Genomic DNA, 25,768 nt, shown 5'->3' with positions numbered 1-25,768 from the left:
TAGATAGAGCGAGGGCAGCTGTGCTAGCCACAGCGCTACAGACCAGTTCTACAGCAAGACTTGGAGCGTTGTCCCTTGATGTGCCGCTTGAAGCTGGGTTCCGCAGTTTTCTAGCAAATACTGTTAACGATTTCATATTCTTTCAGTAAATTATTTCACTACTTGAAGTCAATTTCTGTTGCTTGAACTAAGAATTCTTGTTGATAGAGGCTTCCAAGACAGGAGGAACAGGATTGAGGGGGGCCGTATTAAGAAGTGTGGCTCATTCTGGAAGGAATGGCAAATCATTGAAGGTGTATTAAGCTAGAAAGTGATATGGGCATATTTTTGCATTAATAATACCGGTTGTAAATCACAAGCGCCTGAAATGGGCAGTAGCACATACAAAGACTGAGAAGCAGGACTGGTAGATTAAAAATATGCAGGAAGGGGCTTCCCTGGTGGCGCAGTTGTTGAGAGTCCGCCTGCCGATGCAGGGGACACGGGTTCGTGCCCCGGTCCGGGAAGATCCCACATGCCGCGGAGCGGCTGGGCCCGTGAGCCATGGCCGCTGAGCCTGCGCGTCTGGAGCCTGTGCTCCGCAACGGGAGAAGCCACAACAGTGAGAGGCCCGCGTACTGAAAAAAAAAAAAAAAAATGCAGGAAGGAGGAAGGGATGAAAGAGAGGGAGTAAAGGATGACTGCTAGACTTCTCACCTGGATGTCTAGAAGAGTAGTTCCTCAAACCGAGATGCACTGGAACCAGTTTAAAAATGAATTTACATTTGGACATATTGATTTTTTCTTTAAACTTTTTATTTTGAGATAATTGTAGATTGACATGTGTGAAAGAAATAATACAGAGAGATCCTGTGTCCCCTTTACCCAGTTTCCCCAGGTGGTAGCACCTTACAAAACTATACACAGTATCGCAGCCAGGATATTGATATGAGAGAGCCAGGATACAGAACAGTTTCACCATTGATAAATTGAATGTCATCAAAATTAAAATGCTTTACTCTGTGAAAGATGAAAAGATAAATTACAGAAAAAATATTTTGCAGATCACATATCCAGCAAAGGGCCTGGATCTAGAATATGTAAAAAACTCTCAAAATTCAATTTTAAAAAAATCCAATTAGAAAATGGGCAAATGCACCAATATTTTACCAAAGAGGATATACAGATAGCAAGTAAGCATATGACAGATGTTCAACTTCATTAATTAGAGAAATGCAAGTTTCTCTACTGCGCACATGTTATAATGCCTAAAATTAAAAATGGTGGTAACATCAAATTGCTGCTGACGATGTGGAAAAACTGGCTCACTCATCCATTGCTGGTGGGAATGTAAATGGTACAGCCACTCTGGAAATAGCTTTACAGTTTCTTTTAAAATGGACTTATCATACAACCCCACCAATACACTCTTGGGCATTTATCCAAGAGAAATCAAACTTACTTTCATGCAGAAACTTGTGCACAAAAGTTCACAGCAGCTTTATTCAAAACGGTCAAAAAACTAGAAACTACCCAAATGTCCTGCAGTAGGTGAATGGTACATTCATAAACTGTGGTACATTCCTACCATGGAATACTAGTCAGCAATAAAAAGGAATGAATTATTGGTATACACAACCTGGATGAGCCTCAAGGAAATTATATGGAGTGAAAAAAGCCAATCTGAAAAGAATGGATACATACTGCATGACCCCATTTATGTAACACTCATGAAACAGCATAATTACAGAGATGGAAAACAGATTAGTGATTGCCAGGGGTTAGGGCTGGAGGAAGAGGGAGGCTGTGGCCAAAAGGGGTAGTACAGTAGAGTATTTCCATAATGGTACAGTTAACTGTCTCGAATGTGGTTGTACTTATACAAAACTAGACATGCTAGTTACATAAAACTAGCTATACACCTACATACAAATGAGTGCATGTATAATTGTGAATTTATATATGCTCTATAGATTGTAGCAATGTCAACTTCCTAGATTGATACTGTACTGTATTTACACAAGATGTTAACATTGGGGGAAGCTGGGTGAAGGGTGCAGGAGGCCCCACTGTACATTTATGTGCACCTTCCTGTAAATCTAATTATTTTAAAATAAAACATTTATTTATTTGTGATAAGAACATGTAAGATCTACTCTCTTTCAAAATAATTAGACCAATTACAGAAGACATGCAGCACTGTCTTGTCATGTGTTCATATGCTTTTGCTTTCCATTTTGACAGAGCTGAACTTGTGGCTGGATCATCACACCCCACCAATTCTTTCCCCCGGGGTGGTGGTGATGGTGTATGGTTTAAAAAGTTGTCTCTTTCTCTCTCTCATTAACACTTGTCATAGCCCCCCATAAAAATGCTTGTTGCATCTTTCCTTCTGCCTGCCCCATTCTGTCTCCATTTGGGGATGGGACTTAAAGCCTTTGGGTACTTTAAATGTAACTTACTCATTTTATGTTCCAAGCTTTATTGTAGCATCTTAAGACCGAGCATTCAGCCACTTAGGAGTGTCTTGAAATCCTAAGCAGCTAAGAAATCCTAGGGCCTTCTCTTGTCTTTTCCATGGTGAGTAACCTTGTATTCAGGGAGAGGACAAGGAGAGAAATGGAGAGCCATCAATTATACAGAACTGTTCTTTGGAAAGCTTGAGTGTCCATTTACCCTTCTCCCCAGGGGCAGCGGCAGAGCGGGGAAACTTAGTCACTACTAATAATATGAAATAATACAAAATGCCAACACAATATTACTTTTGAACAGTGACAGAGATCTGTAATATAAGTTTAGCATAATATTAAAGTCACAAGACCTCCTGTTTACGTCTTATTGAAACAAATCACTTCCCCTTAGACTCACGTAAGGCCTCAAAGCTGATGACAAAAGGCAGTCATTTCCTACTTGTATGCAGAGAGGAAACAAAGACAGAGCTCTAGTCCCTGACTGGATGGCCAATGAATATTACAGAAGAGCAAAATCCACCCCTTAGTTGGGCCCCTCGTTCTCCATCTACACGGTTTTCAGGACTTTGGCATCAACTGTGATCACCGTGTTCTCTAATAAAGAGCAGCCGTGTGAAGACATACCTATTCATCTCAGGAGAGAAGATATTTGGTTGTATTTCTGATATAGCGCCTTGAATTCTTGAAGGAAAAGAATCAGAAAGATTTATGTCAATGCCAGGGTGCTGATGAGAAAGCTGAAGTTCTAAATCCTACGGGTGGCTTAGAAAAGGCTTTCAGACCAAAGACAGGGAGTGGAAGTTTATAAAAGCACTGCGGATGGCTTTTTTTTTTCCTTCTTGAAGAGCCATTCCTAAATGAAGCAAGTCAACCACATACTGAATTGTGTACCCTCATCCCCTTTGCTTGTCCATTCAGCCTGAATGAATTAAGGGATGAGGGAAGATGCTACCAGATATTCTCTGAAGCTGACACATAATGGCTTTGCTACCAAGCTGGTGGATGGTTTGCTCCTGTTGTTAGCTTTGTAGGCTCTGGGTAGTTTTTCTTTCAATGATTGTTGCATTTCTCATGATTTCACCCTCAGCCGCTTAGGGGTCTCTCCTGAGATTGGCTCTACTCTGAACGCAAACTCTGTGCGTGCATAGGAATATCAGAGTACCCACTTGCCTGCCAGTCTAACTCCAACGACCTGCGGTCATAGTGGGGTTTGCGATCACCAAGCCTCTTCAGAATGCCCTGGTTTTCCATGGTGATTCTCACTAGCTCCCGGTTCCTTGTTTCTCTGTTTAAGCTGAAAAATACAAAATCCCAAGATGCGTGAAGAATAAAGTTCTCCTCCTGGATGGGAGTGGGGGAGATGAAGTCGTGATGTCATAAATCCAGGCTGCCAAAGTGCAGGGAACCAGCTGTCCCGCAGAGCCCTGAGGCCCTGTACGCCTGTTGAACCAGGCCACACTCTGGGAAACGTGCAAAGCCTTTTCAGATTAAGATCAGTGGTTCTCAGCCCCGCTGCCTACTAGAAAATTCTACTTTATTGGTCTGGGATGGAGCTTGGGCATTGGCATTTTGCAAAAGCTTCCCAGGCATTATTATGTGAAACCAGGATTGAGAATCTCTGGTTTAGAGGATGAAGTTCTTGCCTACAGATAAATCACAAATGGCTGATGACAAGTTTTGGTTCACCTCACTCCCCTCAGCTGTCAACTCAATTTCAAAATACAAGGATTAGGAAAGACTTCTTGACACTCCCCACCCCCCCTACACACACACACACACACACACACACACCCCACTCTTCTTTCCCTGCATACACTCCTTTGGAGCCCTGATCACACTGCATAACTATTTACATAAATGTCCCCCTTACCTGACATTGGGTTCTTTGGAGTTAGGAAATATACTTCTCATTTCACCTCTATAGTCCTGGTGCTTAGCACATGGTAGTTCAGGAAATATTTGCGGAAACAATTTTAAGAGTGCTGTAGTCCCAGCTATGGTCACCATTTTACAAAAGTGCTTTCTTGTGTCAAACTCTAAATAGGACTCTGAAGAGTCTCTTAGAGGGAAAAAAAGCTCTTTAACGCTAGAGAAAGGTCCCTGTTTGGGGTGGTTTTCTTTCTCCTTAACTTGGTCTCTTTGATTATCCCTCAAGATAACTTCCCTTAAGTATTCCTCTGGCACTAAAACCCAAAAAGGGTGAAGTCAATTTTGACTTTTGGAAAATGAAATGAAGAGAAAGAACACTACCTCTTAGAGAAATATTCGTTCCAGCAATCCACCTTGGCGGGGCTGCGGTGGGCGTTGGCAATTTTCTGACACAGTTGCTTGTTTTCATATTCGATTTTGTCGAATTTCTTTTGTTCACCCTGGTGAGAAACCCCACCCAATCATGGTGACGTCATTGCTACATGGCGCTCCATCCCACAATCGCTGAGCATCCCCCTCCTCTGGGATTGTGCGAAAGGGGCATATTGGGGGCCACAGTGCAGACTGGGAGAGAAGCTGAGGAATCCAGGGGTGGTGTGTATGGGGAGGAGAAGGGTGAACGAATCTTTGGTGAGGTGGGTATTTAGAAGGCTCTGGGAAACTGGCCCTCTTTAGCACATAGATAAAATCAATAATGGCAGGAACAAGTACCTGTAGTTTGCTCAGTTTTAAAATGTGATGTGTGTGCACCACTGGAGGCTTGGTATCAACAGTAGGCTTCACTAGAGAGGGGGGAAAGAGAGCAATGTTACATCACAGGTGTCCTCTTAGTAGCCTTAGAAAATCTGCTCACATTCTAGACAACGGCCCTGACTAAAACATTACAAGTTTGAATTCTGAACTAATCCAGTTCAGGAATTTTGGTTTAGTTCAGTTTCCCAAACTGACATCTTTTGGAGAGTTTTGAGCAGACGTGAGAGAATGGTGAGGGCTGTGAAAAGTAAAATTTACAGACATAAATATCCTTTGAATCTAATGAAAGAAACCTCTCTCCCACCCTTTCCCAGTACGACTAGCCTGGCTACTGGATGCTGAAGCCCTATCCTCTGTCTACCTTACTTTGGCTTTAAAGAGTTTAAATGAGCATATCCATCAAATGAACTCCCTGGTGGAAGATAAATTTGCAAAGCCATGTACTGGTCTGGTTTACTGTCAATATCTCTAAGGTGGGCCCTTCCAGAACCCTAGTCGCAGTGTCCTGTTCAAATTGCCCCACGTACCTATTTGTATTCTATTCTTATGAAATACGTAGTGGCCAAAGTCCAGTTTCCTCCTGAATGATGTGCTCTGTCTATGATTAGAGACGATCACAGGGTAGGCTAGATAATCCAGGGAATTGTTCATCTTCTCTTCCTAGTCTCACTTCAGAAATGAGGCACCCAGGCTCCTCTGTGAGGTACTTAGCTGTCCCCATGACGGGTTGTCAGTTACCCAGTTATGACATCAGGGACAGGTCCCCCGGAAGAAGGAGGAGCCCCAGAGCATGCCTGGCCGTCCCTGGGCTTCTCTTCTGAGAGCTAACCCAGTCAAGATGAGGGCAGAGGCTCAGAAGCTTTCCCAGCTGTCTGGAATGCAGGTGCCACCAACAGCAGCAGGAAAAGGTGTGGTGTCTGGGAGGGGTGGGAAGGCACGGGGTGGGATGGGGAGACATCCAGCCTTGGTTACACACCTTGGGCTCTAAGTTTAGTCTCCACTGCAATGGTTTCCCTGAAGGTGTGAGACTACAGCTGTTTGCAGAAGTAAAAGACCTTAATGATAATTCGATCCGATTTCTTCATTTTGCAGATGAGGAAACTGAAGTCCAGAGCAACAGCCAAACTTCTGTAGAACAAGTTAGTGGCAGAACTGGGCTCAGGATGTGGGTTTCCTGAATTCCCAGGACCACAGGTGCTTTTTGGAGAGGTGGCAGCTGCCATTTTCATGGCAGTGGAGGAGAACAGAGACGGTCTTTTGCTGGCAGCTGGACCTCAGTAAATGATGAGTTGCTGACATCGTGTGGCTCATAGTGGGCTGGCAGCTGCTCCAGGAAGGGCTGCAAAGGAGCGGGATTCACGTCCACACTAGCACAGGGTGTAGCACCTAGTGGGTGCGCTACACGTTTGCTGATCAAGAGAGGGAGAACGCCTATCCAGTGCTCACTATGTAGAGCTGGGCGCTTTCCTGGCATGTTAATCTTTCAAACAACCCTAGGAGTTAGGTGCTGTTATTACCCTCATTTTTTTCAGTAAACGGGCTCAGAGAGGTTAAGTCATTGCCCAGGGCCAGAATGCCATGCTTGCTTGCATAGAGCCCAAGCTTTAAGCACGATGCCAACTCTCACTGAAGGCTGGAAGAAATGTGCCTCCGAGTTGGGCTTCTCAAACTTTAAACCTTCGTAGGGATTCCCCAGCAGGGCGTATAAAAGGCACATTCTCACTCAGCGGGTCTGAGCTGAGGCGGAGATTCTGCATTCCTGACCAGCTCCCGGGTGATGCCAACGTTGCTGGTCCGCAGCAGGCAGAGCTCACAAACGGAACCCGGGTGTCCCTGTAATCCTGAGAAAATTCAGCGACACTAGGCTGTACCCCGGTCAAGAGAAACTTTTATTGCGCCCTGCATTTAGTCCAGTGAAGTTACTGCACTTCCATGCCTTAACGGGGGGTGGGAAGAGGACCCCCCAAAACTCCGGAGTAGCGGCATCTCAGCCCCCTAACTCAGGCCCAGAGGTCTGCCCCCGCGTCCGCCTAGCGCCTGCCGGCGCGCATGCTTCCCGGGAGCGGAGCGCGCCTGGCCGCCGGCGCTCCGCCGCTTCCCGTGCCCGGCGGGCCCGCCTCCGGGGCGGGACGGGGCGGGTCCCGGCTCCGGAGCGCCCGCCCAGCTGACCCGGCCGCTCTCCCTTAGCTTGCTGCTGCCGGGGCGTGCAGGGCCCGGCCGCCGCCATGTCGGGCCCGTTTGAGCTCTCGGTGCAGGATCTCAACGACCTGCTGTCGGACGGCAGCGGCTGCTACAGCCTCCCGAGCCAGCCCTGCAACGAGGTCACCCCCAGGATCTACGTGGGCAACGCGTGAGTCGCCGCTCCCGGGCCCCGAGACACCCCAACGGCCCCTCCCCGGGATGCCCCGCCCACCCGAGGGCTGGGGGTGGGGGCGTCGGCGGGCGCGGGTGGGGGGAGCCAGGGCGGGGTCGTTCCTCCGGAAGCCGAGGCGGGGGCTGGGCGGGGGCTGGAGTCACCGCCCACCCTCGCGCTTAGGGCGGAGGGGCTGAACCCCGCCCCGCCCCGCCCCAGCTCTGTTCTTCCCTTCGCTGGGTGGCGGAGACCCGGGCGCAGCTCGGGCAGCCCGGCGTCAGGCCCGAAGCCACAACCCTCTAGGGGCTCGGCCTTGGGCCGTGTCGGGGCTACCAGGTTCACTTAACAGGTGGCCCTCTGTCCCCCGGCCGGTCTCTGGCCCGCTCGTCATGTGACAGCTGCCTGGTTCTGCAGTGAGGTCACCGCGGAATGTCTGCCTTCGCTGCCATGGCAACGGGATGACGTCACAATTCGGGCGTGGAACTTTCCCGGCCGGGCAGGCCCAGATGTGGGAATTGAAATATCGCAAACTAGGGGTCCAGAGACATGGGCCCGGGCTTCCTCGCTCCTCCCCCTGCCTTCCAGTTAGGGTTTGATTTATCTAGAATTCTAGAACGATCCAATGATAACGCCCCCCTAAGGACCTGAGCCATCACTTAGAAAAGGCTGCCGACCTTCTCACCACCAGGAAATGCATTTATTATTTATCACTGAGGAGTTCTTACCAAATTGATTTTCTCATAGTCAAACTACCAGTAAGAATTTCTCAGCAGCAGGAGAAAACCAGTGTTAACCATTCAGAGAGTTGCTGAAATACCAGCCAAAAGCAAAAAAAAAATAGATTCCCATGCCTGTACAGCCTTGGGAGGGTGTAGGCTGGATTTTCTGAGACCCAGTTACCAAGGCCCTAAGCTCCATGGGCCCAGGGACTGCATGTCTAATCCGGTTCTCTCCTTTTACACAGGAAGAAATGATGGCCCAGAGCACTTTAGGGATTGTGAAGATAGGGTCAATGTCTTGTCCATGTCTGTATCCCAGGTCCTGGCCTAGGACCTGATGCTTAGTCTGCCAAGGACTGCCACAGAAGTGGGGGCCATCACGTAGCTAGGGGTTCTGGAAGGCAGGCTGGGCCTCGTGGGGGCTTGTCTCATCCATCCATCACTCATTCACCACTTGGAGCATCACTATGTCACAGATGTTGAACAAGTATTCACAGTATTGATGAAAATGATAATGGTAAAGTTGAATGTTGACTTAGAGAAGGAAGATGAATGGTAGTGACTCTTCAAAGTTAGTTATTTTAGTGCCTTTTTAATGAGCCACTGCTTTACAATTGTGTACAGTGTCGTGATAGCTAAAACAGGGTCTTAGAATCTCAGCCAAAGGCCTCGGTAATTGCCAAGTTCTGAGGATAAGCCCCTCTCCAGCCACCCAAGCAGCAAGTGGCCTTGGCCTTCTCGGAAACCTGCTCTCTTGGGCGGCTTGGCACATTGGGCTGTCACCACTTCCCAAGTGAAAACTAAGGTTGTGAACAAGTAAATCTGCCCTCAAGTAAATCTGCCCTTGACATAGCCAGGGGTGTGGGGGGCGCTCAGCAGGGAGGATGGACTGAGTACCGATCCCCCCCGCCCCCACGCAGTTGGGAGCGCCTTAAGAAAAGCAGGGCTCCTGATCAGGGCTCACAGGGCAGAGAGGAGCCTGGATGAGCCAACATTTTCTGCCTCTTGAGATTTGCAGTTGATATGGGCACGAGAGGCAGGGTGAGGAGGAAGACAGCAGGGCTGGCGTGAGGAGAAAGGAGGCCTTCTCCCAGCCCTGCTGCGCAGCAGCCCATGTGAGCATATGCACATCCTTCCGCTGTCATGTCGGGCCAGAGCTTAAGCCCTGTCCTTCCTCCCCGGGCTGCTGTGACAGGCAAACAAGATCACGCAGGAGAAGGCGTTCTGTAAAGTATAAACTGCTGTTTGAATTGGGACGTTGTTGTGAGATGAAATAAAGGAGCCCTTTGACTATTCAGATCGAATGTTTTGTAACCCCCAGAGTTCTGTTGAGGCCACTTGCTCCCCAAGTGCTTACTCACCCAAGAGAGCTTCAGAGACGTGGCTAGTGGACTATGGCAGAAAGGATCCCCCTGGGGGATGGGAGGGGGCTGCTGCACTTTAGAATCCAAGGAAGAAGGCTGCCTGGGATGTGCTGATTTCATTCTTCACTGATTCACCACATATTCAGCACCTACTGTGTGCCAGGTTCCATAGCACGTGCTGGGCATACAGACATGAAGTAGGCATGGTTCCTCCCTCAAGCAGCTCACAGCCTGGACATCTAAACAAATAAGCACAATCAACCATTAGGATAGTAGCAGTGACCACGGTGTCAGGTTCTGTCTATAGAACAGCTCATTTGACACTCAAAACAACTCCAGGGGTAGGTACTGTTATCACCCCCATTTTACAGATGGGGAAACTGAGGCACAGAAAGGTTTAGTGGCTTCTTCAAGGTTGTCTGGCTGGTAAGTGGCAGGGCTGGAATCAGACCCGGGCAGTCTGGCTCCAGAGCCCATTTTAGCCCCGTGGTGATACCACCACCACAGTATAGGGAGCACAATGCTGAATGGAGGGGAGATCAGGAAATACTGCCAAGGGTGGTGAGAAATGAGAGGGTACATTTCCATGAAGATGGTGGAGAAGGGCATTCCAGGCAGAGGGAACAGCATGGGCATGAAAGTGCCCAGGCTATTTGGGGCAGGTAATTAGATCTGGCTGGAGTGAGGGCAGAGGGTCATAAGCTGGGGCTGGAGAAGTAGTCAGGGGCCAGAGCATGGAGGGTCCTTGCTGGGCCAAGAGGCTTGGGATCTTCTCCATCTTTCTCCCCCAAGGGCTGCCAGGTGGTCAGTTGATCACCCCCCTGCTGCTGTCTCCTGTCCAGGTCTGTGGCTCAAGACATCCCCAAGCTGCAGAAACTGGGCATCACCCATGTCCTGAATGCGGCCGAGGGCAGGTCCTTCATGCACGTCAATACCAGTGCCAACTTCTACAAGGACTCTGGCATCACCTACTTGGGCATCAAGGCCAACGACACACAGGAGTTCAACCTCAGCGCTTACTTTGAAAAGGCGGCAGACTTCATCGACCAGGCCCTGGCTCAGAAGAACGGTAAGGGACCTGCCACCCAGGAAACTATGGGAGGCACCTTTGACTGGACTTTCTCTAGAAAACAGGCCCACGACAGGCCTCTTCTTGGAAAACCTGTTGTTTCCTGTGTCTTGTGCTGAATGACTGAGAGCTTCGGGTCTCTCTCTGCTCAGCTGGCTGCCCGTCAAGTGGCTTCACATGACACAAGATGTACGAACCCGTCACACAGTGGCAGCCCCGGGCTCCTTGTGTTGGATCTGACTTTGGCTGAGAGTCAGTTGCCAGCCCCTCCCCCCATTCAGATAGCTGCAATAATGAAGATCTATTGTTTTCCTTGATAAGAAATCCTGAGGAGAAGGGGCTCCAGGGCTTGCTGATTCAGCAGCTCTGTGGTGGCTTCAGGACTCTTCTGCCACCCTTAGTGTTGGGGACTCTCCTGATGGTCCCAAGATGGCTGCGGCCGATCTGGTTACCACCTCCCGACAGGACAAAGTGCAGCAAAAATGAGGCAGCCATCTCTTCCTCATGTTTCTCTCTTTTCTTAAGAGCAAGTGAAACATTCCCTAGAAACCCCCCAGTGGAGCCATCCCTCACATCTCACTGGCTACAGTTGGGTCACATGAATACCTGGCAAGGGGAGGGGGGCCAGTCATGATCGGCTTAGGCCCAAAGTCAGCAAACTTTGGCCCAGTTTTTAAATGCTTCCTGCAACTCCCAAATATAAGGTAAGACTGAAGCAGAACTGCTGAGGTGCTGGCAGTCGGGCGAGGCGTGCCAGAGAGAAATCCTAGAAGGCCAGAGGGTGGACAGCCACTGAGCAGGCTGGGCCGCTTGCCCTTTCTGCTTTTAGCTTGTTTCTCTCAGCAACTGCCTTTACCTTCCTGCCGCTTCCTCCAGCCTCTTCCTTCCTCCCCACCCCAAACCTTCCCAGGCGGAGTGACCCCCACTGAGGCGTCACCAGCCCTGTTCTCCTGATTCTAGCCTGTCTCTGCTACCCTGATGCTTCTTGTCCTAGCAGCCTCCCCACTGGAATGATTTCCAGGGAACAGAGTTTACTAGCCGCTGGTTAGCACATGTTTGGGGCCCAGAAGGGAAGATTTATTGCCTGGGGAATCTGCAGACTTTATCATCAGGCCCTTCGTGGTCCTCCAGTGCCTTGTACACCTTACCCACCTCCTCTGCGTCTGTTCTGAGCTCCTGTATAGACGAGAACGAGGGGCCCAGTTAAGGGGATGGATTTCGCTCTTCTTGTGTGTTGACTGGTCATCCATTCAGGGAACTTAGAGCCCTCTGATGGTTTCCTCTTTCCAGACAACTAGGAACATACCCTGACTTTGTGTGACCTCCTGCCTTAGCCCGCGTGGGTTGGGTCATTAGTCTGGAAGGCTCTCTCTGCCTCTCCCTGCCCTGTCCTCTGGCAGACTCCACCTCGTGCTTGAGTACTGGGCATAGTGTCCTCTCTTCCATGAAGCCTGCCCTCAGGCTGGGTCTGCTGTGTCCTTTGTCTGGTCTCCCTAGCACCTGATGTAGATCAGGCACATAGCAGGTACACTGGATTACTGAACCAGTGACAAAAAGGAATTCCAAGGGTTCTAATGCCCAGTGTAAATGCTTCCAGAATTGACTGGCCAAGTGAGTCAACAGAAATGTGCTGGCCCCCAACACTGTGCTGGGCTCGGGGGAGCTGGGGTCCCATCACTTTGGAGAGGGGAGAGGAGGGGAGCGGCCAGGGGCACTCAGAGAAGGAAGCAGTCACTTCCATCTGGGAAGATCAAGGGAGGCTTCGTGGAGGAGGTGGCATCTGGGCGGGGCCTGGAAGGATGGGCTTTGAACCCTCCCCTTCCGCACTGGCTCTATGAGCCCTGGGCATGCTGAGTCTGTTCCTGGTTCCAGGTGGTGAGGCAGCTGCTCTGCAGAGGGTCCCGTTGCCAGGGCGGGGGCAGGGAAAGCCCCACTCTGAATACTTTGGGTCCACTGGCCAGAGAGTGGAGGACTCCCCATTCCTGCTCATCAGGGTTGTGTTTTGGGGATAGGGTAATGGGAACGGAAGACACTCTGTTTGATTCTGGGCCAGCAGATTTCCTTCAGAATAATGCCCGTGTAGAGGTGTTGGTGGGTATTCATTCACTCAGCTGGTCAGCAAATATTTATTGAGCACCTACTATATGCTGGAGATTGTAGGGCATCTAAAATCAGTACCCCACTGTCCTAACCCTTAAGGAACTCACACTCTGGCAGAGGAGGGTCAGTCTTTGTGTGGCCGACGCTAACACAGAGCCAGGCTGCTGTAGAAGAGGATGTACCAGGTGCCAGCAGAGGACTCGTAGTGTTGGCTAATATTTATTTATTGAATGTTCCCATCTGCCAGGCACTAGCCTAAGTCTTTCTTTTTTAAATTAATTTATTTGGCTGCGTTGGGTCTTCATTGCTGCACACGGGCTTTCTCTAGTTGTGGCGAGGGGGGCTACTCTTCGTTGCGGTGCGCAAGCTTCTCATTGCGGCTTCTCGTTGTGGAGCATGGGCTCTAGGTACGCAGGCTTCAGTAGCTGTGGCACGCGGGCTCAGTAGTTGTGGCTCGTGGGCTCTAGAGCACAGGCTCAGTAGTTGTGGTGCACGGGCTTAGTTGCTCCGCAGCATGTGGGATCTTCCCGGACCAGGGATCGAACCTGTGTCCCCTGCATTGGCAGGCGGATTCTTAACCACTGCGCTCCCAGGTAAGTCCCTAGCCTAAGGGTTTTATGTGTCACTTCCTTTAATCTTCCAACCACCTTGTGCCATGAGTACTATTAGCACAGACAAGGAAACTGAGGCACAGTGGGCTTAGGTGGGTCATAGAGTAATAACCAGTGTATTGGCCAGGGTTCTCCAGAAAAACAGAACCAGTAGAATATAGCTATTATTTATTTCAGAGAATTGGCTCACGTAATCATAGGGGCTGGCAAATCTGAAATCTGTCAGGCAGACTGGCAGCTGGAAACTCGGGCAGGACTTCTGGAGGTAGAATTCCTTCTCCAGGAAGCCTCAGTTTTTTGCTCTTAAGATCTTTAACTGATTGGATGAGGCCCACCTACCTTATCAAGGGTGATCTCCTTTATTTAAAGTCAACTGATGGGAGATATTCATTACATCTACAAAATCTCTTCGAGACTAGTGTTTCACCAAGCAACTGGGCATCATAGACAAGCCAGGTTGACAAGTTTAACCATCACAACCAGCAAGTTAAAATTTAAACCCAGATTCACATGACTTCAAAGATTTGGGTTCTAAGTCCCGATGCTGACAAAGGAAATACTTGAGCTGGGGTCTTAAGGTATGAGCAGGAGTTTGCCAAGTAGCCAAGAGGGAGAGGATGTTGCAGGTAGACAGAAAAACATGTGCAAAGGCACAGAGGTGAGAAAAAGCCTGGAAAGGTGTCGGGGCCATGGGCGGTTGGCCTGGTAAGTCACACCTTGGGGACTAGACTACCCGGCTAATGGTGGCAGGTCACGTTTATTTTAGAAAGCTCCCTCCAGCTGGAGTGTGGGTTGGTGGTGGTGAAGATAGACCGAGAACTCAGTTTGGAGGTGAGGGGGCAGAGGTGGGAGGCGACAGGGACCTGAACTGAGCACTCTGTGTGAGGAGGGGGTGGGGATAAGAGAAGCCAAGGCTTGTAGCTCAGGCTACAAGAACCTTGTTGACAATGCCTCTGACCTCTCCTGACCATCCCTTCCTTCCTTCACCCAACACTGGGGATGCAGCAGGGAGCAAAACAGATGGACATCCCTGCCCTCGTGGAGCTTATGTTTTGGGGGAAGATGACAGCAAACAAGTGAAAAAGATATGTGGCCCGTCAGGGGGTGGGGGGACCAAAGCAGGGAGAAGGGGATGAAGGAGTATGGGTAGCGGGCTTGTGTTGCCAGCCGGCTGGAGGGAGGGAGGAGAGGGAGGAGGGGATTACGTCAGTGGCAGGGGGAGGGGCAGATTTAGTAGAGCTTGGTGGGACATTTGGGGGACCACGAGAGGGTGTTTTTGTTTGTGTGGTTTTTTTAGTTTGTTTGTTTTGCGGTACATGGGCCTTTCCCGTTGCGGAGCACAGGCTCCGGATGCGCAGGCTCAGCAGCCATGGCTCACGGGCCCAGCCGCTCCGCAGCATGTGGGATCCTCCCGGACCGGGGCACGAACCCGCGTCCCCTGCATCGGCAGGCAGACTCTCAACCACTGCGCCACCAGGGAAGCCCTGTTTATGTGTTTGTTTTGATTTCTCGTGTTTTTATTTGACACGCACGTACCTTTTATTTTTAAAATGGCTTTGTTGCAGCATAACTGACGTTCAGTAAACTACACATAGTTGAGTTTGGTAAGTTTTGACATATGTATACATCTGTGAAGCCATGACCACAACCAAGATCATGAGCTTATCCGTCACCCCGCAGATTTCCCTCATGTCCCTTTGTGACCTCTCCCTTCCGCTCCTCTCTTCCCTCTGTTCCTAAGCAACCACCGATCTGCTTTCTATCACTAGACATTAGTGTACATCTTGTAGACTTTCATATAAATGAAGTTGCATGGTATGTCCTCATTTTTGGTCTGGCCTCTTTCACTCAGCATCATTACTTTGAGTTTCTTCCGCGCTGTTGCACGTATCAGGAATGCCCTTTTAACGCTGAGTAGCCTTCTGTTGGATGGACATACCACAGTTTGTTTATCCATTTACCTGTTGCTGGACATTTGGGTGGTTGTCATCTTTTGCTTTTGCTTGAAATAGAAGATTCACATAGAGAAGTACCCATATCACAGTGTATCAGTGCGCTGCACACACCCATGTACCAGCCCCCAGATCAAGAAACAAAGCATGACCAGCACCCCAGAAACCCCCAACGTATTCCCTTCCAGTGTCACATCTCCCGCCTCGCATACCAGTATCCAGACTTCTAACAGCATAGTTCAGTGTTGCTGACTCTTTTTTGTTGTTGTTAAAGTTTTGTTTTTGTTCTTGGCCACACTTTGTGGCACGCGGGATCTTAGTTCCCCTGCACTGGCAGTGCGGAGTCCTAACCACTGGACCACCGGGGGAGTCCCCTGGCTCTTCTACCCTATGGGATCGTACACATCCTGTTTGTGTGTTTCTTCCATGCTGTACCTGGGAAGTTGGAGATTGCTTATCCTTAGTGTTTATCTACTCTGCCATTGATGGGCCTTTGGGAGTTTCCAGCTTGGGGCTACCATGAACAGTGCTGCCTACAGTCTTTTAGCAGACGTGTGCGTGCATTCCTGCCGGCCATGGGTCTGGGATGGAACTGCCAGGCCCTGGGGAACGCGTGTGTTCAGCTTGAGTAGATCCTGCCACACGGCTTTCCGAAGCTGTGTGCCAGTTTACACCCCGTCCCCGAGCCACAGATCAAAGTCCTAGCTGCTTCACATTCTCACTAATGCTGTGTGTTTTGTACTTATCTTTTTCATCTTAGCCATTCTGGTGGGCACACAATGGCCTCGCATTATAATTTTCATTTATATTTCCTGGAAGGGTTTTTTTTTTTTTGCGGTACACGGGCCTCTCACCGCTGTGGCCTCTCCTGTTGCAGAGCACAGGCTCCGGACGCGCAGGCTCAGCGGCCACGGCTCACGGGCCCAGCCGCTCCGCGGCATGTGGGATCTTCCCGGACCGGGGCATGAACCCGTGTCCCCTGCATCGGCAGGCGGACTCTCAACCACTGCGCCACCAGGGAAGCCCCCTGGAAGGGTTTTGACTGGAGTCGAGGTGTGACGGGACGGCCCCAGCTCACTGTGTCCCCATCTTTCACAGGCCGAGTGCTCGTCCACTGCCGTGAGGGTTACAGCCGCTCCCCGACTCTCGTCATCGCGTATCTCATGATGCGTCAGAAGATGGATGTCAAGTCTGCCCTGAGCATCGTCAGGCAGAACCGTGAGATCGGCCCCAACGATGGTTTCCTGGCCCAGCTCTGCCAGCTCAATGATAGACTAGTCAAGGAGGGGAAATTGAAGCTCTAGGGCGCCCTCACTGCCTCTTCTCTAGAGGTCGGATGGAGGGAGGCACCCTGGTTGTGGTGTCCCAAGCTGCCATGTTTAGGAAACACAGTGTACCCTGCTCCCAGCATCACCAGGCACTTGCCCACAAGTCTGTCCCAACACAGCCCTGGGCCACTTTCCCCCTGGGGAGCATATAAAGAAGCTTGCTGAGGAGGGCATTCCTGCTCCCTGGTGCCTACAATTTATGATGTCCTCACCCTGAGGAGGGGGCACAGAGGGGGCGCAGGCCTGTGACGGGCGTGCTTCTCCTGGATGGCCCAGGGCAAGGGGTGTGTGGAGGTGTAAGGCCTGAGATGCTCACAGGGACCCCTCCCCGCCTCCCCACCCTTCACCCCTGGGCCCTCTCCTGAGTGGGGACCCCAGCCCTATAAAGGAACTATGCAAACGCGGGCCCCTCTCCCCCCACCGTGTCTGTCTCCCCTGTCCCCTCACAGCTGTCCACACCCTGCTCGTAGGCAGAGGCACGTCGTGAGGTCTGAAGTTGGCTCAGGGTCAGTTGTCCGTGGGTGGAAATTCCCATGAAGAGACTGCATTTTAATGATTTCCTTAGGATTAAAGATACCGAAACAAAGAAGCCTTTGAGTGGGCAAATACATGTCCCTGGAGGGCTCTCCTAAATTAATTGTTTAAAAAATGTGACTCCTTGGAAGGCTTGAGTTCAGAATCCACCTCTTCGGGGTACCCAGCTCTCAGAGGTCACTTGGTCGGTTAGAAGAGCGATGCCTTGGGCAGGGTTTTATTTTTCTTTTTTAGAAAACAGGGTGTTGAAGTCCAGCCTATTTAAAAACCCCACCATTTGGAGAATTACAAGGGTTTTGTCCTGAATTATAGTGTTGGCGAGCCCAAGCCACTCGTGCTCACTGCTTTTTGTCTCGGTTACTATTCCAAGAACAGGAGGAGGAAGTTGGCCAATTATAGCACGTGCGTGCACGTGCGCGCGTGTGCGTATCTGTGTGTGTGTGTGTGTGTGAGAGAGAGAGAGAGAGAGAGAGAGAGAGAGAGAGAGCAACACAGCCAGTGGCTGGATAAGCAAGGGGATGAACAGACCCAGGCTCACATCCTGCCCGCTCACAGGTAGTTCTCCCAGCTCTCTCTGCCGCCAGAAAAGGTCCAGGAGCCTTGGCAGCAAAAAATGACTCAACCGGGCAGAAAGGAAACATGGCGGAACGTCCAAATGCAGCCTTTACTGGTGGTAGAGAAAACAAAAAGAAACAGCCTCTGTAAGGACTTTTTTAGGATGATGTCGGAACGCACAAGCACTCACACACGTGTGCGTGTGCGCACATTTGTCAGAATATAGGAGTTTTGTTTTGAACACAGTCTTCTTAGCACTTGACATGATTGCCATCAGGGCAAGCGATGCAGTGCTGTCATCTTCAGGTTCCCTAACGGCAGAGAGGTGGTCCTCAGCTCTGCCCCCAGCGCTTAGCACATAGATGTCTGATAAAAGTTTGTGGAATTAAACTTTTTTTTTTTTTTTGCGGTACGCGGGCCTCTCACTGTTGTGGCCTCTCCCGTTGCGGAGCACAGGCTCCGACATGCAGGCTCAGCGGCCATGGCTCACGGGCCCAGCCGCTCCGCGGCATGTGGGATCTTCCCGGACCGGGGCATGAACCCGTGTCCCCTACATCGGAAGGTGGACTCTCAACCACTGCGCCTCCAGGGAAGCCCTAAACTTTTTTTTTTTTGAGCACCAAATATATGCAGGGTGTTGTTCTGGGGGGTGTATCAAACTCCCAGAAGCCTGACTTGGTGGTAGGATCACTTGCAAGGACCTGCAAAGGAGTCTTACCTGAAAGGAAATATCAGGGACTTTTGTTGAATATTTAAAATTCAGTTTTAAGTTTCAATTCAGGCAGCGTCATTACTGTATGGAGGTGGGGAATGTGCCTTTTCCAGAGTTGACCAGAAGCTTCCAGCTAGGTTGAGGAGAAGCAGGTGTGCCTTGGGCCTCACACCCAGGTGTAATGGTCTCTGTCTTGGCAGAAGCAGCACCTCCGCAGCCTGGATGTCCCCTTTGCTTTGTGACCTCAGCAGCCCCGAACAAACTAGAATCTGTCTTCTTTTTCAGCTACGAGGCTGCCCCAATAGACCCACCTAAGTGAAACGACCACGCTCTCCACCACGTCCCTCACAGTGCCCAGATAACTCTCGCACTTAATCTATCTTGATCCTCACAATAACCTATTAACTTGGTAGGACTTCTTCATGTATTGTTACCTTTCAGGAAAGGAACTGGGGTTCAGAGTGAGTAGGGGTGTAGTGCTCAGGGCTGCCCAGCTCCAAGGCAGAGCTGAGGCGAGATTTCAGGTTGGCTGCTCTCTGAAGCTGAATTCTTTCTCTCATACTACACTCCTCCTCAAGAAATGAGCCCCTGGGCATGTCCGTGACTCAGCTCGTGTGCACAAGAGCCAGTTAGCTTTGTGGCCAGAGGACAGCTGTTCAAGCTGTGGTGTTGGGGGCGGCGGGACTCTGCTCCAGGACAAGGAAGTAAAAAGCGTGGGTCCCCAACCGGCTTAGAATGTGTGGCTCTTCTTCTAGGAAACATGTAGCATCCCTAAGTCAGAGCTTTCTGCTCCACTTCCGGAAGAGGCCCAGGAGCTGGGGCGGGGGTCCGCCTCCCACACCCAGGCAGTGGTCCCTGCACAGGACAGCCACAGCTGCTTAGGCCGGCTGACCAGGATCTCTTGAAGGACTCTTTGTTAGGGGTATGTTGGAGAAAAGGCCATGGGGAGAATTAATGCCTTCACTTTGGGGCTACTTTTTTGCTGATAACTTGGGTTTTCTTAGTTTTTAGTCCCAGAAACGCCGTATTTACTTCACGAGATGTAGCTCCTCAAAATCAAATTCTATTGTTTGAGCCAACACATGCCCGGCTGTGAGTGGAAAGCTGTTTCTGGATAGCTTTCTACCCCTGGGAAGTGATGGGATAGGAACTCAGGACGCCTCTACCCCCTCCTCTGACCTATTCTCTTTCTTTGACTAGCAACCCCCCATCTAGGCCAGATGAGAGCACCAGACAGTTTTCTTCTAGATTCTAGAGCAGTACACCTTCCGCAGGCTGGTCTGTTTCCCTGCCACTCTGAGTGAGCTGGAGAGCAGAAATCACCATCTGTCAAGCAAAGGGACTCAACTTGAAGACCTCTAAGGTCCCTTTTGGCTCTGACACCGTGGGGTTCTTCAAGAATCCGCATTGATATTGACCGCCATCTGGAAATTATAGGGTGTGTAACAATATGATGACCAGCAGGTGGCGTTGTGTTCCACCTGTGGTGATGGATGCTTGGAAAAGGAATGTTGGTGCCTTTTGTGTCACAAGTTAATGATAAGATGCTAATGTTTTAATCGAAATAAGCACTGATCTTAAAATGTGAACATATTAGCTTTTCTCGCAGGAAATTTTCTGTCATAAAACCTGCACAAAAATCACTGAAGAGCCAACAACGATGGTCCTTCCAAGTCAAGATTTTATCCTGATTGGAAAGAGAGGCCATCTCCGGTTGGGAGAGCAGATTGTTTGGAAGCTTTACTTACCTCCTGTCAGCTTTTAGGGTAATTTGATTGTGAAAGTGTGAATTTTCTGGACAGAAAAGGAGAAGGTATTAAATTGGTTTTAAAAAAAGTAAGTTTAATGTCTGTTCTATCACAAATCAGTGTTAAAACACTAAAACTGTAACCAAAATAAATGTCTTACATTACAAAGAAATGGTCTTTTTGTCCTTCTCATCATAGTTGATTTTCTTTTATACTTTTATGCTTAGCTTTTGTTTGCTTTTTCTAACGTTTTAAAGTAATCATCTAAAAATTAGCCCTCCTGATTAGGTACAGGTTCCGTGATTATTACATTCATTCAGTAAATATTTATTGAACATCTCTCCAGTACCAGAAATTTCCTGTGTTAGGAATAATCCTTAAAAATAATTTAATTTAAAAAAAATTCAGCTTTATTGTGGTGTAATTGACTGGAATATTCTTTTTTTTAAATTAATTAGTTTATTTATTTTTGGCTGTGTTGGGTCTTCGTTGCTGCGCGCTGGCTTTCTCTAGTTGCGATGAGTGGGGGCTACTCTTCGTTGCAACGCGAGGGCTTCTCACTGCAGTGGTTTCTCTTGTTGTGGAGCACAGGCTCTAAGCAAGCGGGCTTCAGTAGTTATGGCATATGGACTCAGTAGTTGTAGCACATGGACTCAGTAGTTGTGGCGCACGGGCTTAGTTGCACCACGGCATGTGGGATCTTCCCGGACCAGGGCTCGAACCCACGTCCCCTGCATTGGCAGGCAGATTCTTAACCATTGTGCTACCAGGGAAGTCCTGACTGGAATATTCTTGATTAGAGTAGTCCACTGCAAATGAGGGAGGTAAGATTTATGTTCTGAAAGCAGGGGACAGGGGTGACAGTCTCAAGGTGGCCTCACATGAAGATGACTGGGTGGCATTTTAGGATTTGAGTCATCCTGCAAGCAGGCAGTCCCCAACATCCCCTCCCTCCAGATGTCTTATAAATTCCTCCTGTAGCAGTAAGCTCCTTTATGATAAGCATTGCCTTTTTTCCCCCTGAATAAAAAACTTAGAGAAAATTGGGTGCCTTTTCTCCAGACAGAAAGAGCCTGGGCAGAAAAAGAGCCTCTCTGGTCTCCAGCTCCCCATCTGCAGCAGGAGGCAATTAGACTAGCTCAGCATTTGTCAAGCTTCTTTGGCAACATAATCTTTACATTTTCACACAAAATCTTAAGGCAGGGCACTGATATATAAAACTGGTAACATGTTTTTTTAAGTGTAAGTTACACTTAAAAAACATTTTAATTAAAAAGGCAATACTGTATATATACACAGTAATAAATTCAAACAATACAAAAGGCTTAGAACAAAAAGTGAGTCTCCTACCCCAAACCTTCAATGCCTCTACCCCAGAGGAAGCCACTACTAAGTATGTCCCTCTAGAAAAGTGCTGTTCATGTGTAAGTGCACACATATGGATACTTGTGTGTATGTAGAGATAGCCTTTCCCCCGTAAGTGGAGAATGTTTGGCACTTCGCTAGGTTGTACCCTCTTGTTTCTTATAGTCCCATTCATTTTGCCAGCCGCCTAGCATCCATTGTGTCTGGACATACTGTGATTTCTGTATACTTTTATTTTAAAGGTGTAGTCTGCTTTAATAAGCATCAAATATACAATGAGACTCATGAATGATAATCACAGTATTTGATCTGCTTTGCATGCAGTTAATTTCTGTCATCTGCTGGGGTGGTACAGTGTCAAGCACATCCTGATACTCAGAGCTAACTAAGGAGGGATGTCCTGTGCTCCCTTGTGTAATTTCATGGGCGTGGATATGCCCAAGCCTAATTTTTAAAACGACAGTCTCTGAGCTATGGCCTTCTGTATTGATGACCCATTTATAATAAGTTCAAATGCACGGAAATACCATTTCTGAAGTCTACACCAAAATGAGTTAATTTGGAGGCAACAACATGAGTGGATCATCTCCAGTTCATTCAAAGCAGATGCATAGGGCTTCCCTGGTGGCGCAGTGGTTGAGAGTCTGCCTGCCGATTCAGGGGACACGGGTTCGTGCCCCGGTCCGGGAAGATCCCACATGCCGCGGAGTGGCTAGGCCCGTGAGCCATGGCCGCTGTGCCTGTGCGTTCGGAGCCTGTGCTCTGCAACGGGAGAGGCCGCAACAGTGAGAGGCCCGTGTACCGCAAAAAAAAAAAAAAAAAAAAAGCAGATGCAAACCACATTTAGGTAATGTAATATGCACCTGCCTCTGAACATAGAGGGTGACAGAGAGTCTTCTTTGTCAACTTAAGCCCCTCTGAGCTCTTCTTCAACTGGGCCTCGACTTTTGGACTTCCATGTTCATCTCTGTATTGTCTAATTTTAGCAAGAATCCTGCCAAGTCAGTTTAGGCAGAATCCCCCTCCCTCCATATCTGATCACCCTCAATACCTAATCGGGTTCCTCACCCGCCACCATCCCCCAGGTGATGTCTGACCACCCTGGCCTGCCTTTAGCAAGAATCCTGTTAGGTCCATTTCACCAGAATCCTCCTCACCCCTGATGTTTCCTCAGTAATTTTCCATCTGCTGACCCCCACCCTGCTGCTTGGCTATAAATTCCCACTTTCCTTCTTGTATTCAAAGTTGAGCTGAATCTCTCTCCCCGCAACTACACAACCCCATTGCAGTGGTCCCTATCCCTGCCATGATGGTACCCCCTTGAATAAAGTCTTCTTTACCATTTTAAACAAGGATTTGCAGATAGGGGCCCTCCTGCAGGCAGAGGGTGGTAGTTTGGACAGCAGTTGGCGAGATTCTGGGGATGGGTCAGGGCCCCCCAACTTAAAGGGCCTGGTCTTCCAGGCAGAAGGAAGCAGAGGTTTTATCATGTTGGGGCTGGGGGAGCCATTAGCCCATTCTAAGCAGGAGGTTGAGTGACACAAGCTCTTTGGGGCTGTTCCTCAGAAGCTGCTGAACCAACAAGTAGATTTCCACCTGTGCTGAGACCCTGCCCTCTACAGAGAACAAGTTCTCAACTGTGAATAAAGACAGGGTGATTTGGACTTCCCTCAGGGTAGGCAACTGCCTATAAACAGAGATTGCCCTCCAAATCCAGATCCTCCATTTTTACCAGTCATCTGTGGCAGCAAAATCTGTTTAAAAATGCAGCTAATAAGAGTCCTCAGTTTCCATGAATTAGAGACCGGGAGCTTGGGAACCAAGTAGAGAGTGAAACTAACTTACCTTTGAGGTCCCTTTCAGATCAAACATTCTACAATCCCGAGGAGTCAGACGAGCATAACTTACTTTCCAAATTTGGCCTGTCCTTCAGAGTCTGGTCCAAATGCCACATCTTCCCAGAGCCACCCCAGGGGGAAGAGACTGTTCTCTAAAGGTCCATAACACTTTGTCCTGTTTAAAGAATGTATCTGAAGATTTCCTAGTGGCACCAATCACTTTCTACCCGGCATTAGAGTTATTTGGGTGAAGAATTTATTCCTTCCCTGGTACCAGAGCTCCTTGGTGGAGAGCATGTATGAGTTCATCGTGCCTGATAGGAGGCCTTGCTTCATTAAATGTTTGACAGGTGGACTTATAAACAGGCAGCTTGGTAGAAACAAAACCCAGTAAATCATCACATAGAAAAACAGCCTTGCTAGAAATTTAGGTGCAACTACTAAAGTATTAAATTCAATATGGCGGGGGGACTTCCATGGTGGCACAGTGGTTAAGAATCCGCCTGCCAATGCAGGGGACATGGGTTCGGGCCCTGGTCCAGGAAGATCCCACATGCCCCTGAGCAACTAAGGCTGTGCGCCACAACTACTGAGCCTGCGCTCTAGAGCCCGTGAGCCACAACTACTGAGCCCACGTGCCACAACTACTGAAGCCCACGTGCCACAACTACTGAAGCCCGCATGCCTAGAGCCCATGCTCCGCAATAAGAGAAGCCACTGCAATGAGGAGCCCGCACACCACAATGAAGAGTAGCCCCTGCTCTCCGCAACTAGAGAAAGCCCGCGTGGAGCAACCAACACCCAATGCAGCCATAAGTAAATAAATAAATACATTTATTTAAAAAAAATTCAATAGGGGGACTTCCCTGGTGCCACAGTGGATAGGACTCCACGCTCCCAGTGCAGGGGACCCGGGTTCGATCCCTGGTCGGGGAACTGGATCCCACATGCAGGCTGCAACTAAGAGTTCGCATGCCATAACTAAGGAGCTGGCGAGCTGCAACTAAGGAGCCCTGGAGCCACAACTAAGGAGCCCGCCTGCTGCAACTAAGACCCGGTGCAACCAAATAAATAAATATTTTTTAAAATAAATAAATAAATAAATTCAGTTTAAGGGACTTCCCTGGCGGTCCAGTGGTTAAGACTCCACATTTCCACTGCAGAGGGCCTGGGTTTGATCCCTGGTCGGGGAACTAAGATCCTGCATGCCATGTGGTATGGCCAAATATGTAAATAAATTCAATAAAAAAGAATTTAACAGCCCAAAACCAGGGTTGGCAGCCTTGTGGAGAAACATGCTGTTATGGATTGAACTGTGTTCCTCCAAAATTCATATGTTGAATCCAAGGACTTCAGAATGTGAGCTTATTTGGAAGTAAGGTCGTTGCAGATGTAATTAGTTGAGATGAGGTCATGAGTGTGGGCGCTAATCCAATATGACTGATGTCCTCATAAGAAGGCGGAATTAGGACACAGATGTGCACACAGGGAGGACAGCATGTGAAGATGAAGGTAGAGATCGGGGCGAAGCTTCTGCAAACCAAGGAATGCCAAGCGTGCCAGCAAGCCCCTAGAAGCTAGGGGAGCGGCACGGAACAGACACTTCCTCGCAGCCCTCAGAAGGAACCAACCCTGCCAACACTTTGATCTCAGACTTCAGCCTCCAGAAACTATGAGACAATAAATTTCTGTTGTTTAAGCTACCCAATCTGTGGTACTTTGTTTCAGCAGCCCTAGCAAACTAAGGCACATGCCCACTTGTATGTTGCTCATGGGCCTGGGGACTGTTTATCCTCTCAGACCCAGAATTCACTTCTGAAATAACCCTACAGTTAAAATACTTTGTGGGATACTACTCAGCAATAAAAAGGAAAAAAATTGCTGATACATGCAACAACTCAGATGAATCTCCAGGGAATGATGCTGAGTGAAAAAAGCCAGTCCTAAAAGGTTACATCATGACTGATTCCATTTATATAACATATTTATTTGAAGTGACAGAATTGTAGAAATAGAGAACAGATTAGTGGTACCACAGGTTAGGAATGAAGGGGAAAGGTATGCTTATAAAAGGGCAATGAGAGGGATCTTTGTAGTCAGAGTTGTTCTTTCTCTTGACTGTGATGGTGGTTACTTGAACCAACAAGTGATAAAGTTGCATAGAAACACACACACACATGTGCAAGTAACACTGGGGAAATCTGAATAAGACTGGTGGATTGTATCAATGTTACTATCCTGGTTTTTGCAAGATGTTACCATTGAGAGAAACTGGGCAAAGGGAACAGGGAATTTTCTCTGTATTAATTCTTACAAGTGCATGTGAATTTACAAGGACCCCAAAATAAAAAGTTTAATTCAAAAAAATGACTTTATCCAAGGATGTTC

General features: G+C 48.9%; 2 protein-coding genes across 2 annotated transcripts; one reads left to right on the top strand and one right to left on the bottom strand.

Annotated features, from left to right (window-relative positions):
• Nucleotides 1–1,042: 1,042 nt before the first annotated feature.
• CFAP97D1 (CFAP97 domain containing 1) lies at nucleotides 1,043–5,802 on the bottom strand. Its single transcript, XM_089900041.1, is given in 6 exon segments — nucleotides 1,043–2,549; nucleotides 2,551–2,568; nucleotides 3,075–3,131; nucleotides 4,701–4,819; nucleotides 5,091–5,161; nucleotides 5,660–5,802. Coding segments are annotated over 6 exon segments (492 nt in total). The 5' UTR covers nucleotides 5,784–5,802; the 3' UTR covers nucleotides 1,043–2,446.
• A 1,483-nt stretch (nucleotides 5,803–7,285) lies between these two features.
• DUSP3 (dual specificity phosphatase 3) lies at nucleotides 7,286–20,349 on the top strand. Its single transcript, XM_022565192.2, has 3 exons — nucleotides 7,286–7,482; nucleotides 10,411–10,637; nucleotides 16,399–20,349. Exons 1-3 carry the CDS (start codon nucleotides 7,358–7,360, stop codon nucleotides 16,602–16,604), a joined length of 558 nt encoding a protein of 185 aa, XP_022420900.1. The 5' UTR covers nucleotides 7,286–7,357; the 3' UTR covers nucleotides 16,605–20,349.
• The last annotated feature ends 5,419 nt before the right edge of the window (nucleotides 20,350–25,768 follow it).

The sequence above is a fragment of the Delphinapterus leucas genome, chromosome 19, assembly GCF_059928025.1.
Source record: "Delphinapterus leucas isolate spDelLeu-1000000601 "Yukka" chromosome 19, BTC_Dleu_Yukka2, whole genome shotgun sequence".
NCBI classification, from domain to species: Eukaryota; Metazoa; Chordata; class Mammalia; order Artiodactyla; family Monodontidae; genus Delphinapterus; species Delphinapterus leucas.
The sequence above is the reverse complement of the archived record's forward strand: the minus strand, read 5'-3'. Positions and strand labels throughout refer to the sequence as shown.